The 21,221-nt window shown below is 38.9% G+C and overlaps 1 protein-coding gene across 1 annotated transcript; it reads left to right on the top strand.

The window, feature by feature from the left end:
* Window positions 1-1,290: 1,290 nt before the first annotated feature.
* Window positions 1,291-15,345, top strand: LOC119901570 (amine oxidase [flavin-containing]-like; the record flags this gene model as incomplete). The annotated part of the gene is made up of 3 exons (XM_038717146.1): window positions 1,291-1,380; window positions 4,289-4,389; window positions 14,567-15,345. Coding segments are annotated over 3 exons (537 nt in total), but the record flags the coding sequence as incomplete, so codon positions are not given.
* Window positions 15,346-21,221: the final 5,876 nt, after the last annotated feature.

The following is a 21,221-nucleotide window of genomic DNA, read 5'->3' as shown; positions in this document are numbered from 1 at the left end:
AGCTAAATGTTTTTTTTTTCAAATATAATTGTTTTGTGGCGCTATGTCACAAGGCACTGAGGTTCTTTTTGGTAATCTCTTTCTGAAGTATCATTTATTTGCCCTGAAAACAAGCTTCATACTTGCACGTAGTGGAAGGTTAACCAGATAGCACCATAATAGCACGTGTTGATGAATTATTTTCTGCAATACTTTTGTATTGGATTCATGCAGGCTTAAATCCCTTGATGCCTACGTTGCTGACAGACAAGGTTACATTTCATATATTCTGCCAGTACTATAGACAGCTGCCATCCTCCCTCTAACTGTTCTCCCATACACACTTTTGGTACACCCAGCTACATCCTCTCTCTTCTTTTCTCTATTAACATTTTCATTTAGGGCCAGTGCTTTCCCTTTGCTGAAAAAAATAAATAATCCAGCCTAATGTTGTTTTGGCATTTTGGTCATTAGCCTGACTTACTACAAAACTGAAAAGTAGCTGTCTCCCTGCTGCGCCATGGCACACAGGGTGCAAATAATTAACCCTGACTTGCTACCTCACTGCTTAACAGAGGAGAATAATGAATCTGTATGTGAGGCAAGTTGACATCAAGATTACAATTACACACTATTTGTGCTAAATGTGATTTATTGTATATATTCTAATTGTAATGTCTTATGCCATAGACGATATGTGTGTATATATATATATACACCCTACAACCCTGTACGCAGGATAAGTGGTTGACGATGGATGATGGATGATGGTTTTTAGTTATATTGGTTTGGTTTGAGCAGGTGAAGTCAAAAGTTGAAGGGCATTTTTGGCTATGTAATTTAATAGGATTTTCAGCTGACATTAGCAGTCCTGCAGCAAATAAAGAGTAGGTTTGTGTTAGAAATTCCTCATCGAAAACATTTTGGCACCATGCTTCAATTCAGTCTTTGTTATTGTGTATGGAGTGTATTAAGAGACTAGACTTTCAGCTCTTGCACAAGAGTGTGCAGAGAGAGAAAAGGTCAAGTGACATCCCAATAAAGAACCCTATACAATTTTGCAACATCTGTCAGAATGTTTCATGGTGATCAGTCGGTTTGGTCCTCAGGCCTCAGCTGCTCTGTACATACCTTACCTTATGAACTAATACAACCAGGAGCATGTGCTGACCATGCTTATTATTCAAATTGACTGCTGTTTGGTTTCTAGAATATGCATTCATATTTTAGCAACCTGCTGTTATATTTCTGAGTGATGAGCCAGTGTAATGTAAGTACCATGTTGGCACAGACATTTCCTTCTATTTGCAGGGTAGGAGAGAGAGAAGAAAAGCCGTGCTTTCCAGTCTGGTCAAATACCTAGGTCCTGAGGCCGCATCTTCCATCCACTATGAAGAGAAAGTAAGTAGTTCAGCGGCAGATGTCTGATCTAATAAAACAATGTTTTGGTTTGAGGCAGAATTTTGTAGTGCCAAAATTGCTAGTCTCATTTTTTACCCTGCATTCCAGAGGAAGGCTAATTTGTGTAGCTAAGGTCTGCAGCTCTGTCATCAACAATGGACCAAATTGATTAATTTATAAAAGACTTAGTGTAGTGTAATGCATACTGATCTAACCTGTTAGCTAAATGTATTAGTTAAGAGTTTCTAGGTTCAGGTTCTAGACCTGTATTAATCACATTTATTTTACTGCTAAATTTTGAGGCAATGCAAATGTTAATTCACATTCACCAAATGTACAAATGTGGACCACATATTTTTATAACATTCATATCCAGAAAGATCCACCATGGAAACATATAGACACATGTCAAAGATATGATTATTACCACAACTGAGTACTCCTGTATTAACTATGGCAGCGTCTTGGAAAGTGGGAAACTTGTGTGGGATCACAACGAGTTCTCGGGAGCTTTGAAATGGCTCAGGCACAGAAGGCATGCTATCTTTTCTTACACTGTTTTCATGTGAAAGTATACAAATGGAATACATTATAATAAATCCTTGGGAGTAGTTGGGCCGATAGATGCCATCGTCCATCGGCGATGGCTGACAGACATCACGACGTTGAGCTGGCATCGTGATTGTAAAATACTGACAACTCGTCGTTTTTTCCGTATATTTCCACCCGCGATCCGTTATCACGGCAGCCGCACGTCGGCTTAATGACGCAGCCTGTCCAACAACTGAAACCAACATCTGCACTCTGTGTGTCCAACGTGACTTGTAATGTAAGTTAATAGTCTACCAATTTTTTTTACCGAGTGAAGTTTGTACACATGCACATGAGACGACTGCTGCCTCCCGCGTACCCGCACCCGATGACATCGTCCATCCCGATGTTTCATTGCAGACATCGTCCGTTGGAAATTTTGTAGACATCGCCCAAACCGACTTGGGAGTTGGGTATGGAAAACTGGCTGAAGGAGGGCGGGGCTATCCAAAGGAAGCAAACCCGCACATTGTGGACACACATGACCTTGTACTTCCCCACACATCTACCGCCCAGTTAAATTAACGGCAACCAAAGAACATTTGGCAGAGAAACAGAGAGAGAGAGAGAGAGACATTATTAGTTAGACGACATGGACACACTGGATATTTTCCAAGCATGGACCAGGTAAAGCAACAGTGAATACACCTGTTTGTGCAAGTTCCACGTTGATCTCAATTGTTTCGATAGGCGACGTCATTAATAACAAGCCTCCAGCAGAAGCGGCTCACCTTCTGCTGTTAAAACAGAAACAAGGGGGGAAAAAGTACTACACATAGTGCTGAATGTCAACACAGCAGACACACACAGGGAGAGAGAGGTGTATGTGTGTCTGAAGGGAAAAGCAAGGTGAGCAAATTAAAACAATCTGTGGGTAAACACTAAAATGAGGAGGAGAATTAAGCCAAAGACAAATGGTGAGATAAATAATATACTAGAAAAGGGTAATGTGTAGATAACATGTACAACCCCAATGTTTATGTTGGTGCTAATGTGGATCCTAAGAAAGAAAGAAAGAAAGAAAGAAAAAAAATTCCATAATAAAAGTCAATTATAGTTCTTAGAAAGAAAGAAATTGGCCAAAATCGGAATTGGCAGATCAGACCTTTAGAAAATTCAGAATCGGCCAAGAAAAGTGCAATCAGTGCATCTCCATACAGATAGGAGCTACTTAACTCCATTACATGATGTACAGCATACAATGGTAGACTATGAAGCAGCACATTAGTCATGCAGATATATGATTTTGGTCCCTGGACTACTTTTTCCTTGCTTCACTGTTGAACGCAATGATGTAAAGGGAAATTGCCCTAAGGAAACTTGAGGCAAGGAAATTAAGGGAGACATCATGATTGTTCTTTGAAGAGATTCAATGGGAACATGGAATTATAGAATACAATAACATCTCAGAGAAGAGAAAAAAGCTACCCAATGGGTATGTACAATCAGTTTAAAGTTTAAAGTTTCTTGATACTAAATTTTAATTCTTTTGTGCTTGTACTTGCCATTTAATAGGAAATGTTTAATTCCACTAACCTCCAATTTAGAAGAAAAGTATTAAGTAGTTATTGTTGGCGAGTCAACAATTAACATGAGCATCCAGCATGACCTTTCTGTGTGGAGTTTGCATGTTCTCCCCGTGTCTGCGTGGGTTCTTTCCGGGTGCTCCGGCTTCCTCCCACTGTCCAAAGACATGGAGACTAGGTTGATTTGTGACCCTATGTCAGCTGGGATTGGCCCCGCGACCCTGTACGCAGGATAAGCGGTTGACGATGGATGGATGGACTTGTGATAAACATTCTACAATAAGACATGTGATGTTATATTTTAGATAACTTTACATCTGCAACATAAATAACAACTATCCATGAGCATTATTGTACATTTACAAGATGTATGACAGGAAAAGATGCTCTTTAAAATTCAAGAATTTGCCTGAGAATCATCATGTTTTTAAGTTTAGTTCAGTATTAAAGTAATCCAGGGATTGTTGTATTACATTGGGTACACTGCAAACAGGAACTGCTAATAGCTAATTCAGCGTAATAGACAGGCTGTATTGAGAGCACAGTTGTCAGTATTATATGAAGGGGTGGGGTGGGGGGAGGGGGCACAGTGTCAGACGTTGAAAAGCCCTAGTCCATGGTCTATGTTGGTGTGTGATTATGTTTTCATGTGCTGTTCTTTCAAATAAAGTCTGGCTAGATTAGATTTGAGCAGTGCCATCAAGTGCGATTTTGTTCAAACAAAGCCACGCTTTTGCACTGTGCTGTGAAATGCTACAATATTAATGCCATTTCACTTTTCTGCTTTACAGGATTGGGCTAAGGAGGACTACAGCGGGGGCTGCCCTGTTAATGTCATGGCACCAGGTCTGCTAACATATTACCACCCTAGCCTGAGGAAGCCCTGTGGCAGGTAATCACCCCACAGATGACAAATACACCACAGCACCACACATTTCCTTCTCCCAATCCTCAAAAGAGTTACCTTTCCTTTGTGTTCTCACCAGAAGAACTGGCTGTGTAGTGGAGTTTCTAAATCTTTAAAAAATAATTCCAAGAGCTAAATTCAGAGTTTATAGTTCAGTAAATAGTATGATTGCACATTAGATTCCAGGATGAGAGATACTGACTGTGGTTGCTGGATGCTCATGCTATTTTTATACCACTGAAACAATGTCTGCACTTCACCCTGCCAACCAGGGATTACTCACTAGCACCCAGGGCCTACAGATCATGGACATGAGTTGTGGGAGTGATTATGCCTTCACTGATACATATTAGTCCAGTGGTAAGGAAATGGCAGGAGGTCTTCAGGGGTGGTGTTCTCATAGGAAAACGTCCTATAATCCATTTCTAATGGCCTGTTCAGAGATGCACAAAGCTGAACGAATGAGAGCGAGAGGTGGGGAGGGGGATCCAGGTAATGTATTTCCATAATGACATTAAGTCTGTGGGGAGCAGAGGAAGCTCATTACATAACGTAACTCAGAAAGCAGCACATCGCGGTAGCCCTTATCCACATTCCTGCCCCATATAGGAAATGGATTCTCAAGGACACGCTTTGACCTTGAAACAAATCCGGCACGTGTAATGAAGACAAGCCCATGCTTAGATAACTAAGATGCTGTTGATGCTTCAAACATACAGTTTCTGTTGTATGCATACAGTTATATTGATAGATTCCTGTAGTGTCTGATGGATTATGGCATTTTTTGGGGATATTATGAATCTCAATATTATTAGAGTAATTGGATACTATGCCTGACTGGTCAGCATGTGAGATGTTTACACTACCCTACTCAATTCTAGGTGTGGTGTTAGAGAGAAGAGAAGAAACAAAGAACTATAAATAAACTGGCCTCAGTAGGTTCATGATTTACTAAGTTAAGTTAAAATCCATGCAGAATAAACACTGAATTGACAAGAGTTGCTTAGTAGGATGCTGGAATTTTGGAACAAATTGGTTGTTTGTGTTGCTTCTCACATTGTTTGGATTATTACAACCAACAGAGTAGGATTAGTTCATTCAACCTATTATATACCTCCTAAGACGGAGTGTAACAGAATACATTTAAATATTTTAAAACGGTGTCTTAGTTTAGAAATTGATGCTGAGAATATAATTACGTAGCTCTAATAATTAAAAGTGGAGCTCTCCATCAGAGCTCTATAAACTTAGCAGTTTATCTCTGTGCGTACAGTGAAGTTTGCATCCATTCAGCCATTTCAGGATTAGCCATCAGTTCTTCTCCATTCTCTCTTGGAAGGGCAGCAGCAACACTGCTCCTCAATCTGAAATACCAAAATGACTCACTTCTTTTACAAAGGCTCTTGCTTCTTACCAGGCAATGCCTGATGTTTACCTCTAATACTGCATATATATCAAAAGCTTGACAGCAGACTAACATACAACAGTTCAGCAAGAAATCACCATCACAAAACACAACACAATACTCTTGTCGTTGAAATAAAAAAATCAGTTCTGGTCTAGTGCAGATGAGAGTTGTAGAGTACAGTGTAAGCTTGATGATCAATCTTTCAATCACATTGATATGACTTAAAAGAGGCAGTCTCCCCTCAATTCTTTTAGACCTTCACACACACACACACACACACACACACACACACACAAAACTAAACACCAATATGTTTTTATATAATAAACTTCATTCTTCACCTTTTCCTCTGGTCCTTTGCTTTCACCTGCTGGTCACTCTGTCTCCCTCAACCAAACACTACGCACACAATAAGGAGCGACTTGATGGCGACTGTGAATGGTGGGGATAATGTGACAGGACTAGTAGAAAAGAAAAATGCCTCTGCCCCCGTTAGGGAGTATTTTGGGTTTAGTCCGATGATAAAGGTGAGCCAGCTGACATGGACAAAGCTGGTGCACATCATCTCCGATCAGCCCACTGATATGTTGATATCCGCTGTGGCAACAGGTCCTCCAGAAAGAATCTATGGAAGAAGGGTGCTTATTTCCTAACTATTCATCTATACATACTGTATACCCCGGTGAAATGTCATGAAGCTATGAAGGTATGAAAAAATAGATACTGCCCATGCCTAGTTCAAAAGGTTGAAATTTGTGTCTAGTAGCATTATACTCACAGGGTCCCGGAATTTCCCCAAAGGACCAACTTAAAGAAACACCCAAATACATCTAACAGATCAAATCTGATGAACAGCCACTAGCCACAGAACTGTTGCACAAATCTCATTCACTGAAAATGACTCAGTGCAGCAAAACTGCTTCTTGAATTTGCATGAAACAGCCTTGGGTGGATCTCGTCCTGCCAACACATACAGTATGACTGTGATAGGCCAACACAAAGGCCAGAAGCAAAGCATCTGTTTATACACAGACAATCCAACAAAAAAATGTGTGAAGAAAAAGTCAGCAAGAAGCAAATGGTAAGATGTTTCTGGTGCCAACGGAAGTAGATCGAACAAATCTCTTGTCTTCCAGTATAATCCAATTGTGCGGAATCTTCCAACACAGCGGAAAAGGACTCTGACTTCACCAGTACCAAACCAACACTTTTTTGCCAACACACAGACAAAAATGCAAACTTTAAATCTCTGAGATCCCACTAAAACTTCTACACCCAGTAAAAGGACTGTACAATGCAAGTGTCAGGGCTGACCCTGTGAATCTGGGGGTCCCAAGCCGGATAATTTTGGGGGCCTTGCCTCGCAGTGGATAGACATAAATTATTCATAGAACCGTTTGCAATTATAACCCTTATGCATTTTATTTGTAGGCTATCTCTAGCAACATGCTGAGCTTTTTCTACTGCTAATTATATAGTATAAATGGCAGGAAGATACTGCACTATTCAGGATTCTAGGATGAAATTTAATACCAACTTCACTGCCGTTTACATTTTATTTAACACATTATAGCTTGGGGTGTGTTTGTACTTTGATGAGATAAAATGAATGAAGGACGTCACTTTGTGTTGAAAAGTGGTGGGGACATAAGGGTTCAGATTAGGAGTGTGATGATACACTTGCACAATTCACAATATTGGGTTCATGAGAACTAGACAAGATATTTTAACACTATTTGATGAAATATTCAATGTTGAAATATATTTAAATGTGGATCTGGGGGTCCCCTAGAAAATTTTGAGCACTAAACACTTAATTTCCTGCATTCTGGAGATATTTTCTGCACCAATTTATGGTAGAATTATCTTTATTTAAATAAAGTGATTCAGATGTTAGTCTTTTTTGAACAATGCACATTTGTTTCTTTTCATCCATGTAGATAGCTATACATTTCTAAAAATGTGATTGGTTAAGGGGCGGGACTAACAGGCAGAGCGGAGTGGAGTTACCTGGTCAGCCTGCTGCAGAAAAGTGTGTGTTTTCTGTAGAGTTAGTGACCAGCTGCAGAAGAAAGAAAAGTGTAATTTAATTAATATACAGCGACAGTTAGTAGCCTGGCTAGTTTCTAATAACTTTGTCATACTGCTACACATCGTTGTGGATTGTACTGTGTGTTGAAAGCTATACTAGTCTGCAGATAGCAACAGGTTAACACCATCGCTAACAGCAAGCTAACATCGTAAGGACACTGGAGCCCCTGACAGCACTGTGTGTGACCGGAAAAGTACCTCTGGCTTCGAGGGAGACCATCATGTGTCCGGCCTCATCTTCATCTTTCTGAGAGGATTGCAAAATATGACAACAGCGGGGGTCATCTGGACGATGCTGTGAAACTGGGCTTAATGTTACTTGGAAGGGTAAATGTCAAACAGTTGGAGGAAAACAGCTAGGAGCTCAGTGAAAGTTGGATCATAACGTTTATTAAACTCCAAGGAAAATGTTAAACAGCACTGTGGGTCCGCAAAGAGTTGGAGGACTATTTGAAAAATTTCACAGGCATCCAGAAGTTTTCTCCACTTTTCCTCATGTGAGCCCTCAGCTGTGGTGAGTGAAAGCATCTTTTATCATCCTGACTCTGTGGCTGCTCCGTGCATGGGCCAAATTGTTGTGCTGAATCGATTGATACTAGGCTATGGATTATGGTTGTTTTCATAATGTTTTCATAGAGCTGCTTTTATACTGCTTTATTATTCTGTATTGTTACGCCAACATTCTGGCCTGGAAGGGGATATATATTGGCGGATATTCTTTCTGTTTTGATTGCAGGATCTCTGTGGAAAAAAAGGTCTGTGCGCGTTGTTGTTTACTTCAGTGGTGTTGAGCAGTAACAGCAACTTTAGCGTTTAACTGAAATCATGATCGATTGTTGAGTTGAAGGCTAGCCAAAGTAAGCCGCAATCCTCAGCTGAAAATGTACACACGTGCGTTTGTTGTTCTCCTGGTTGGGCCGTGAGTTTGGGTTGTAACGTCACAGTCATAACTGGGTGAGCTGCCCCTTAGAGTAACTAGCACTCGGGTGATGTTTGTGTTGGTAAAGTAGTTGTCTGGTTGTTGGTCTGATGTTTGCTGTATGACACACTATGAATTTCCGAAAGGACTAATAAATATCTATCACCTATAACTTAAACAGCTCATCGCGTTAAGAGCAAAAGTGCATCTTAAAGGATGCCTCAATGAATTGATGAAATAATCTGAAGAAGCTTCCAGTACTAATATCATTACACAACTTTATGCAGACACATATTGAATATTTCAATTAAATTATTAGAAAAATGAAAAGAAAAATATCTATGCCCCGGAATGTCTGTAATCTTGGTGGTGGTGGCAATGGATAAGACACATGCCTTTCGTGTGAGAGACCCGGGTTCAATCCCCCACTGTGACACATCCACCAACGTGTCCCTGAGCAAAACACTTAACCCCTAGTTGCTCCAGAGGTGTGCGGCCTGATATATATATATAGCAATTGTAAGTCGCTTTGGATAAAAGCGTCAGCTAAATGAATAAATGTAATCTTGAGTCGGCTTGTTCCCAGTAAATGTTTTGTTCTTTGCAGCCAATGCACTCCTACAAATAAAAGCTGTCTTTTTAAGGAAAAGGTCAACTAGTATAATTGAAGATCAATTAATTAACTAACACGTACAGATACATAATACATTAAACAGGATTTTTGTATAACTCAAAACGTTAACTGAACTGGTTTTAGTCTATGGACAATAGACAATTAGTAACATAAAGTATACCCGTCTGAGATGCCTTAACTCATATTTTTATGTAGTATTCAACTAGTATATCCTGCAAAATAGAATTCCTGAAATTCTGTTACGATTTTTGGTTTTAGTGTGCCGCCCCAGGATTTTCAGTGGCCCCATCTGGCCACCCTTAGCAACATTTTCTGGGGGTGCCACTGTCCTCCCCCAGAAGATTTTATGCATTAAAATCATTCTGCTCTAATTTATGGTGGAAATGTCTTTATTTATATAGAGGGAAACGCTGGCAGGTGACAAATCAGAATATAAAAATATAATAGAATATAATGCAGTAACCAGTAGCTTGTTTTCGTAATATAAGTTGCTGTTTTTTGGAAAAAGGCAGATCTGTTCTGTAATTACACTCCATTGCATATTTTCTAATTGTGCAAATAAACCTTTCTCAAAGCATTTGTTCTTTAACTTTTCTTGTTGCTATTTTTTTTTAGAAAACTTCCTTTCAAAAAGTGGTGGCCAGGACATGTTCCCAAAATGACAGCTATGATCCTCCCTCCCTACAGGTTGTGTGTGACGGCGTAACCGGAGGGGGTATATAAGCACGCCGACACACAGGACACATTAGCCCTTTCTATGAAGCAAGGCACTCCAGGCGGGGTGATGTGTGGATTGGAGTAGTTTCATTCATAGTTCAGCCCTGTCACGCCCAGAGGCGTTCCCATAGCGTCGTCACCGACGCAGTTCGAGTTCCCTCGAAGGGGAACAGATGGCAGAGGGGTTTGTAAGAGATGTGATTGGGCCAGCCCAGTGTCAGTATAGAAAATAAACCAATGGGCTGCTGTCCTTGCTCTCTAGGCCGGTGTAGGTACCAGATGTGCTTGGGTGGTCAGACCTGCTCGGTGGCCTGTGCCTGTCGATAACGTCACATAACATAGCTGGTCTGATCTTCTGTGTTCTTCTATCCAAAAAGTCAAACGCAGTCCAGGTTCATACAGTAAATCCTTAGCTACTGATAAATCCTGAACTCCATCAGAGCTGTGTTAAGAAGCTTTAATTCTGTTTCCTCTGGAGAGTTTCCTCAGTCTGTCCTGTCCTTAATATGCAGCTTAAATGTCCCACAATATTTGCTGCGACATTACACTCATGAAAACGTTTAAAATGACTGACAGCAGCCTCCCGAATCATTAAAGTAAATCTTTAAAGAAAAGGATCATACGTCAATAAAACACACAATAAAGAAATCACCATATCTAAATATCACTTCAGGAGACTTTGTCAGTTCCAATGCCAGCCCTCCCTCTCTCTCTCTCTCTCTCTCTCTCTCTCTCTCAGACAAACAGACAGGCAGTCGCCCCTCCCAACTACCCCAGGTGTGTTTTTCTTGGCTTGTGTGAATGTGAGTGGTAATGAACAAAAGACTAAGCTACCAGTACCTAATTAGCCAAAAGCCAAATATAATTAACTTGTGACTTGCTAACATGTGTGGCTTATGAGGTACTAGCTAATGTAATAAGCTAACATTTAGCTAAGGCAATATATCTTGGCCATACAGGCTAATGTACTGAACTTAATGGAGACACTACAGGTGAATACAGTAAAATTTGTATCTAATAACATCATCACAATTGCTACATTGATATGCAAACTATGTGTAAACAAATTAAAATTCGCTCATTTGCATACATTTGACAAGGCACCTCAGGTAAATAGACTAAATAAATAAATACCTACAGCATATCCCCACAGAACTTCCCCAGTTAATGACTTACATCAAGAGTCTTTTCCCCTGAAATGTTATTTTTAAATATGCAGATTAGCTTTTTTTGGTTAATTTAGAAGAAATCTACAGATGCAAAAAGATTTTCATTAGAGTAAAAGAAGACATGGAAATATGACCAAAATCTCAAAATTGACCACTACATCAAAAAAAGTGTCCTGTCTTAAACAGTAACTTCATAATTTTGATCGTAGGCTCCTCGTCTAATACCATAGTTGTTGTGAAATGAAGTCCTTGTCACCACCAGTTATTGTGTGTGTGTGTGTGTGTGTGTGCACGCCAGCATGAATACTAAAGAACGCATGATTATTTTGTTGAATTTATGTATGAAACAATTGCGTGATTTTGAGGGAATTAACATAAATTGGTAAGGAAGTCAGAGTTGTGTTAGAAAAAATAATAATTATGAGAAGTGCCCTTTTTTTCACTTGAGCCCCTGCTCTCTAAATATCTGTGCACGTCCCTGCCCACAGGAGCCAGCAGCGGTGAAGACAAATGTCCATGCAGATTTAGGTCTCTGAATCTGAAATAATTTGCAGATGATTTATTTTGGATGATGTCAGAGCTGATCCGCGCATCACTAGCAGGTTCACAACGTGCGTGCACTCTTGACTATTATCCATGCAGGTCAGTGATGACATCACACTAAATGGTGTGTGATATTCATGTTTTTTGTATTAATCTGAATGACCAAGATAACACGTGGACATGCCGTTAATGCACTTGCACCATCCACTTAAGAGCATGCGCTATGGATTGTTTAAATAGGGCAATTCAATCTGACAGACAGTTTATGCTTCGCTTCATCTTTCCATATACAGACAAAAGGTGTTTAATTATATTTTAGAACAAGTAACACAGTTTAGTCAGAGAATGCTTTAGTCATTGTGATCAAATGCAGGCTCGTTGATGGAATAGAAAGAGAGCTTTATTCTTCCTAGAGTCTGTATTTGTGCTTAATGTGACAAGGCGGACGAGTTTCTTCTATAAATCCATTTTGTTCATCTGCTGTTATAGTATCTGACTCAGCCCACTGGGAAATGTGATTAAATTGAAAACAGCAGAACAGTTTGTATACAGCAGAGGTCAAAACGATATCCCACTAGCTCAGAGGGATTCTTTTATCTTTATTCCCAAATTTAGAGACTGGATTAATCCCATAATTGTGCATTTCTGGAATCATCCATGTTGGGGAATTGAAATAGTAGATCACCATAATCACATGCTTTACTTTTCTCAACAATTTACAAAAATAAAGCATTGCGTTCATTTTGACAGAGCAATAAAGTCGTGGGTGCTGTCATTGATCAGTTTCCCTTAACTATTATCATATAATAACCAATTTAAACAAGACACCAATCAAGTTCAATCAAGACCACAAGGTGGCCTTTTTAATCTGACAAGCTCTGCCTCTTCTCATCATAATACTGAGGCTCATTATACTGTTTACTGCCACCTGCCATGCATGCCGCTGCAGTGGTTGTGTTGACTGATTTCTTAATACACCACTCCTGCCTGTTTTATTTTTTATTACCATACTTGGTGAATGCATTGCTTTCATTTTTCATTCTCATTTGTATATACAGTAGAACATCTCAGTGATCTTTGGGGTTATCGCACTCTGGAACTGGCTGAGTCACTGCAGAATAAATCCTACTTAAACAAAAGAGTTTAACCATGTGTTGCAGTAAATGCCTCTATACTTAGTAACATCAGGCAACTTCAACAAACACTTAAAATGCAGTCTTTATCAGACCTCTCAGTGGATAGGAAGGTAATGTGCATTACCAGCTGCAAGCTTGATGACATGTTGCCAAAAGGCCTTTCAGTCTGTAGTCTCAAGGTCTTGGATATTCTGCTGATGAAGTTTCAAGTGGCATCGTCTAAAAGCCTGGGCCAAACAATCAAAATGCTTCTGTGCATTTCTCATTGCAGCTTTGGCACACACTGATCTTCTTTTTACTCCTCTTTACTCTGCTCTGTGTTTGTAGTCAATTTCTTGTTAGGACCCTTGCTGAATATTAACGTCCCTTCGCCAAATTCATTGTCATATCCTGCCTTACAACATCAGAGAAGTGTATATATGGAGTCCAGTGGAAGCTTGTTTGATGCTGAGGCCTCTCACTCTGCTGTTCAGATAACATGAATTAATCACTGAGGATACTGGCAAGATAAAAGGTGCTAAGGGGGAGCCACTCTCTATTCATCTAAGTGGTGCACAGGGGTGGGGGCTGGTACAGTAGAGGAGCCTTGAAGCAAGCATGATGAGCTAGCAAACACATGAGTAGTAATCAGTTATGTGTGCCATATCCTTTGAATGGTGAATTAGTGGAATGTCTTGTGTCTTAGCGGTACATAGATGTGAAAGGATAAAATCAGTTGGTGTGAACGAAACACGTAGGTAGTATAGTCCCAATAGCTCACCTCAGTAAGGCCGGGATTATGGTTCTCTGAACATACACGTACTGCGTATTAACACTTAACATAGTGGTTACCACTGAGAGTCAAGTGAGCTATTGGTTGATACAGCTCCTTTCAGGAGGCAAGTCTGTAAAAAGAAAACACATACATTTAAATTCCAGATTTGTCCATCAGTAAAAATAAAATAAAAAAAACAGTGAAGTCACACAGCTATCCCCATGCATATTCGCCTGCCGTATGTGCATGTTCGGCCTTAAGGAACGCAGACTCACTAGCATCCAAAGAGGGCAGATCATTCATCTCTTTTAGTTTTCGTGGGTACCAGAACATCATTGCACCACAGTTACTGAATAACGGGCTTGAAGAGACTGCTACTTTCTGACTAGCACTTATCCCTTCCCGAAAGAGGGTTCCTCTTTTATCTGGAGAGGGCTGCTGAGCATGTACTTGCAAATGTCGGCACGCAGAGAGATGAATATGCCAACAGTACAGTCACATGTGTACTCTGTACTGATAATGTAAATGAGTGTTAATGCCACTACATATAAAAGTGCTAAAAAGGGATTTATAGGGCCCTATGAAATGTTCCAAATTTCCTTTTTAGATTTTTCTGTATTCTGTGTTACAATTTAAGCATTTTGTCATCAGAAAGAGTGTGGTTGATGAATACAATTTCAACAATTCAGTAAGGACCGTAGATATAATTACTCCAAATGAGAATATAACAAATGCAGCAACATAAAGCTTAATGTTTAGTATGTGGCTTATTGATTTTCTGTGATTTACAGGATTCATTGGGCAGGCACAGAGACAGCCACCCAGTGGTGTGGGTACATGAGTGGTGCAGTACAAGCTGGTCAGCGAGCAGCTCTGGAAGTACTGGCTGAACTCTGCCCCATGGTCCTGACCCAGGAGGAGCAGGAAACAGTGCAGCACGGCCAAACTGTCAAAAGTCCTGCCAAGCAAACACCATCCAAGCTTATGTACCTGTCTAGCTACAAGGCAATGGTCATAGCATCTCTGACAATAAGTGCTGCTCTTTTTCTGGCTCAGCATCCAAATGCTTTACTAAAAGTCACAAATTACTTGACAAATGTACTTTCAGCAACCAGGCATAATACATCCTTAGTATAACAGGTGCATATTGCACCGGTATGGTTTTGATTTAGACTGAATGAACAAGTACAGTTTTTGCTAGTTTGTTCTGTCTACCCATTTTTTTTTTCTTTTCTTTTTTTTGGCCACATACTGCATATTTCAGAACAATCTTAGAAAGTGAAAATCAATTAGATAAATTTTCACTGTATTATATCATATTAAATCCTATTAGTAGTAAATTGTGGCATTACTTAATATGTTATTTCAAAATTACTATAAAATGATTGAGAATGTGCATACTAAATATAAAGTGATTTTTTAACCAGTTGAGGGATGTTCCTTATAGAGGACTGATCCTGACAGATTGAGAAATAAAAACAGAAATAAATAAATGCTCAATATATAAATAAGCATGATTAAATGCACAAAAAATAAAGTTAATAAATACATTTATGCAATAATTAAATTATACAATATATTTTTTCTTTTAATTATCTTTTTTTAATTAACTTTATAATAATTACCATATTTATTTATTGTCCGTTATCATCTTCAACTTTGTTTTATTAATTACTTCTTTTTAAATTTATTTATTTATGTGTGTGTTTTATTATTGTTGTCTGTTTTATTATTCCGTTGCACAGACACAGCTCCTCCTTATTTGCATAATGACGCAGAAATGCACAGAGAAATGTAAAAAGGACAGGCAGAAATATAATACCATTGGGGAAATGGTATTGGTAGAAAATGCAAAGTAAGAATAAAACAGACAAAAATATTAAAACGCACATGTAAATAAATACATTTAAAAAAGAAGTAATTAATAAATAAAGTTGAAGATTATAACGGACAATAAATAATAAGGTAAATAAATGAATACAAAGATGAATAAATAAAGAAGATAATTAAAAGATATATATACCTTTGTATATCATTGTATAATTTAATTACTGCCTGCATTAATTTTTTGTGCATTTAAGCGGATGCTTATTTATTTATTGAGCATTTATTAATTTAAGTATTTATTTCTTAATCTGTCAGGATCAGTCCTCCATAGTTCTTTGCCATGATGTTTTTTTAATAATTACAGTATTATTATTTTGTGGTTTAACATGTATTGCATAATGAGATGTTTAATTATTGTAAAATGATTAATAACACTCCACTGTCATGTCTAATTTGTTAATAAAACTAATTTAAAAATTAAACATTTTTTAAAAGAAAAGAGTATATACAGGCAATATTAGAATAACACAAAAAATTACTTCACTTTTCCCTATTTTTCTTGTTCTGCAATGATTTTATCATTTGATCATGACAAATGATAAAAAGAAAAAAATCTGTAGCAATGAAAATTAACCAGAGATATGTGCAGGATAAGCAGCATCTCATCTCTTTTGCCTTTTTAACGTTTAAAATTGTAACCATAAAATGTAGGTTGTGCTTGTAAGCTTAGGGCTTCAGGGCGATCATGTTGTTTTGAAACCAGTTTGCAGTGAGAAAATGCCTTCCTTTGTTTCCCAGAGAGCCATAAAACCAGCTTGAGAGGCTTGGAGCAAAGCCACACACGCGTTTGGGGGCCCACAAAACCACCAACATATATTCAAATGAGCAAAAGATGGATGAACCAGTCACACAATGATAACGTCCCAGAGAAAGTGATTTAATCGCTATCACTTGATTGCACAGTTGATTGAAAGGATTTTGGTCAGTCCCCATGTCTCTCCTAAAGAGTATCTCAAATGGCCACTGATCATTGGACGGTAGTCTGTGACTCCAGTGGTGCCATGGCTTGCTATTTGTCTTTGTTATCACTACCCTGCACTGAATCAACTACCTGGTCTTCCTGGTTTCATTTAAACCAGTCCAGGCTGATTGAAGACCAACAGCCTAACATTGCCAAACATGCTCTGTTTTTTGCACTGTTTGGTCATTTTTGATTGACAGACACAAGAGTTATAGTTCTAATCTGGATCTGAGTTTCTGAACAAATTTCAAGTAAAATACGACGTTTTCCAACTTGACCCCACTGAGAGGAAGGGTAAAGCGGATAGGTCTGCTGCTATTTCAGGGACTCTGCAGCGCTTCTTAGAGGTTCCTTCTTATAGTATGTCATCGCCAGCTTCAGGCATGCATGCAGTATTGTACCATCTGGGGGATTAACAGCTTGCTTTGTGAGTTGTTTTTCTGCCATCATTTAATGCAATCCAATTCTTGGGTTTGATGGTGAATGCATGACCATTGTGAAATGGTGAGCATTTATTAAGACAAGTCTACTAAACTATTGTGTGAATGAATTCTAATGCCAACATCATAAACTATAGTTACAAATGGCTCAGTTTAAGATTAAAGGCTAAACAGTGCTGGGGTACAGGAGAAAAAAGAACTGCTGCTTGTGGGAAATGTAAAGCAACTACCATCTTTGTTAAAAGGCCATGTCCAGATGTCACCACTGTCTCCTTAATGAAGTCTGAATGCTAACATTTTTTTTAAAACTTCAAAATTTTGGTGACCTCTCAGTGAAAAGAAGCACATTTGGGAGCCAGCAGCGTTACATATAATACAAAATCATATCACTCTTAAAATTATGAATCCAGATTTAAGACAGCATTTTTAATCCCACCAAGATGAGAATGAAATGCAATAATGATTATTTTAGGCTCTACCAAGATATGGTTCATAAATTAAAAAACAGAAAAGACAGCATCTTCCACTATTGCACTCTACTCTGCACAGTGAACTGTGTGCTTTTTTGTGGGCATTTTATGCATTTTGTTTTATTTTATTTTATTTTTTTTTTACATATCCATTAAAATATTCCAGTAAGCTCTCCATGTTGCTGTTTTTACGGCAGCCTCTGTAAACACCTCTCATAACACTTGCCTTAGTATTTGCCTTCAGGCAATAGCACCAACTTTAAAAATGCATACATTGCAGTGCCGTGTAATCAGTATGTTTATGTTTATGTGACCATAAACAACTCTTTTCTCAGATTTTAAACCTGAACCTATTTGTTTAAGCAGATGTGCTTGCTATCATGCTATATGTTAGGCTGACTTATGTCTAGTCATACATGCTCTTGCGATAAAAAGAGTACCATTATAATTTAATTCATCAAACCTGGAATAAATACTGTGTTTGTGAAGCTTATAATGATCATTTATTTTAAATTATGTCAGAGGAGAAGAGGTTGATTCAACTCTGCCAATTGTGTTAAGACTGCATTTTGCAGTATTGTTATGCAAATATCCCATTGAGTGCCTTTCAGTTAATTTTGGCAATGGTTTACTTTTGGCCTCTGCTCCTCTTTGCCAAAGCAGCTTTCCTGTGTTTAACATACATCATGATTTTTGAGGACGTTTTGCAAACTTAATGAATGATTTGTGCAGCTGCCTCTGCAGCTGTGATTTAGTTGGTTCAAAGATAAAGCACGTTTTCTATGGAATTGTGCCTATACTGCATGATTCTGTAAAAGTAACAGTGTGGAACTCAGGTGGCTGATGGGCATGAAGCACAACCAACTATTAAGCTGGTATTCACGTGCCATATCAGACTAACAATTAAAAGAGTTCACCAATTTAGCATTGCACTTTTGTAACGTCTGAGTCAGGAGGGGTAGTTATAAAAAGGGATCATAACCGATAGAGCAGAATCAGAGATTTTGTGTTCATGAATTATTCATCCTTGTCAAAACCTGGTGCCTGCATACCGCCAAAGGTTTAGGCAAAGATTCAGGTATCTTGTGCTAGTAGCAGCTAATGCAGCCTCAAGCTGCTAGCCTTAAGGAGCAGTACAATGACATCACTTGAGGCAATTTATTCAATTTCACGCAGCACCCCCTGGACTGACAAAAGGGTTCATACTACTTTTTTCACATTCGCAGTAGTGGTCCCCAAGACCTGTAAACAGTGTAAAATCTTTAATGCTGGCTTTTTGTTAACCATGACCATGCACTTAATCTCAACCCAATACTCTAGATGCAATGCACATATATATTTTTTCAGAATATATGTTGGAATTGTACATAATCTGGGGCTTTGGAAATTTGTCTATAATTGTCTAATAGAAAAAAAGTTTCTATCTGGAATTTACAATATCCATCTGCGCAACTGATTTTTTCTGAGTATATTAATCTGCTCACAAGGGAAGAACAATTGTACCAGTATTCGCTCTTGTACATATGACTGCATGAACCTATCATACAGTTAAAGGCATCCAGCAGAAAGTGATTTAATCGTTATCACTTGATTGCACAGTTGATTGAAAGGATTTCTGTCGGCCCCCTTTTCTCACCTAGAGAGTATCTCCGACACCCACTGATCATTGAGCAGTAGTCCCGTGTCATTGCTTACTATTTGTCTTTGTTATCACTGGCTTGCAATGGATCAACTGCCTGTTCTCCCAGGTTTCATTTAAGCCTGTCCATGCTGAATCAAGGCCAACAACCTAACATCCCTACATACAGTGCAGTGTTGGTACCCGAACAAATCTGATTTCTATTTAGATTTCCAAATAGGGAACGCACATAAAACAACTGCATGAACAACAAGGTGTATAGATAGTCTCTGAGGCTGTTGAACCAGAAGAAAGGACAGACCCGCCAGGCATTCAGACTTTCATGAATATACAATGAAATCGAGCATCAACACACCATAGAAATAAAACACACATTGCCTGTGCATTCCAAACACACCACCACCTTGTTACATCCACGGTTCAGCACCAAGGACAGCGACAGTGTGACTAAACACAGGGAAGCAGACAGATGCGGATGTGAGCAATGTATAAATTAATCCTCAGCAGTCAAAAATATAATAATTTCAAGGGTTAAAAAAAAGCTTCACTCATCATTAAAATAGCTGAATGCTGCAAGTGTCTGTGTTGAGCTGCGTGAAGATAACATCTGTCCAGTCATGTGCTTCTGGTAAGTTCTCTCTCGAAGACCAGCTGCATTAACTGGGCCTCCCATGAGTGAAACGTGGCTTGATGATGTTCAGTAAGAAGAACTTTTTTCACATGTGAAGTTTGAATGCAGTGAAAAATCACTCACCCCAGGCAGAACAATGTGCCTTCGCATCTACCTTAGTAGTAAATTCCAACCAGTCTCTAGACTTAAAATGATCACCATACAAATAAGTTGATTGTGTTTGTATAAACTTACTTGGTACCGCTGTAATAGGACCATCATTGTAGCAGTGACAGCAGTCCAGGTAGAGGCGGCACGTGGGAGTGGACGAGGAGAGCTGATGAGCTTCATCTGTCCACCACTAGCCGTAAGTTGTGTTAGGTAACGTTATCGCCAAAACTGACTGGTTTCCTTTGCTTTCTGCACTAACCTGTGGGAGATGGGGTCCCAACTGTTCCCTCAAGCCATGCAGTGTCTGGCCTTGTAGCTGGTGTAGACATCGGGGAGAAAACAAAGTTTTCAATGCTAGCCTGCTAACAAATTGAATGTATGCACGTTATAGCCCAAACTTCCATTCACACTGATTTACCTGTGTGGACAAAACTCACACAATCTGAATTCTGCCAACCTGCACAAACATTTTATCATATTTATTGATTATTTTTTAATTTAAAATGACTAAAGAATTTGCACGTCAACACATATCTTGTTCACTGACGAGTCATAAAAAGCATGACCTTGTCCATGTTTCATGGATTGGATGCACTTCATAGTTAATATCCTTTTTTTTGGTCTGCCACTTGTAAATACAGTGAGTCATATCAAGTGAGTCATATCAAGGTCATTAACAATTAGCAGTATGTGTCAGCTTTAATAGGGCTGGGAATCTTTTCCCCAAGTAATATTTTCAGGCAACATAACACAAGGTAGAGGGTAGAAGGTTCTATAATACTAACAACCATGTTGCTGTATGAAGTTCTTGTGCATCATTCACACATCTTAAAATTGCAGTTTTTAATGAGGCAGGAGGAGAGTAATAAAAAAAAAACATAGCACACATCAGAATTGGACAGAGGAAGCAGTGATCACAAGTGGAACCTCATAAAAACAGGCTGAAGGAAACAACAAATATCTTTTTCTTTTTTTACAAAACTGCAGCCTCAGATATCACCTTGTGTGGATTTTGCATTAAAGTACAGAAGCATAATAGAGGTCGATTTTTGGCATTTTTTAACATCACCGGCATCGGCCAATATCCAAGTATAACAAGCCGATTATTAGGCAGGCGCATCTGTGGGCAGCCTAGTGTTGTCGTGGAACACGTGTTTGACGCGCGCTGCCGCTAGAGTCATTTTCCAGCCGAGTGAGCAGCAGACCTCATCCAGTGCCTAAGGAGCTAACGGTAAGGATTCAATTCTTATTACTCCTTTATATTTATA

This window comes from Micropterus salmoides, unplaced genomic scaffold (assembly GCF_014851395.1).
Source record: "Micropterus salmoides isolate LMB-PRFRI ecotype aquatic unplaced genomic scaffold, ASM1485139v1 Ms_hic_scaffold_1384, whole genome shotgun sequence".
NCBI lineage: Eukaryota > Metazoa > Chordata > Actinopteri > Centrarchiformes > Centrarchidae > Micropterus > Micropterus salmoides.
The sequence above is the reverse complement of the archived record's forward strand: the minus strand, read 5'-3'. Positions and strand labels throughout refer to the sequence as shown.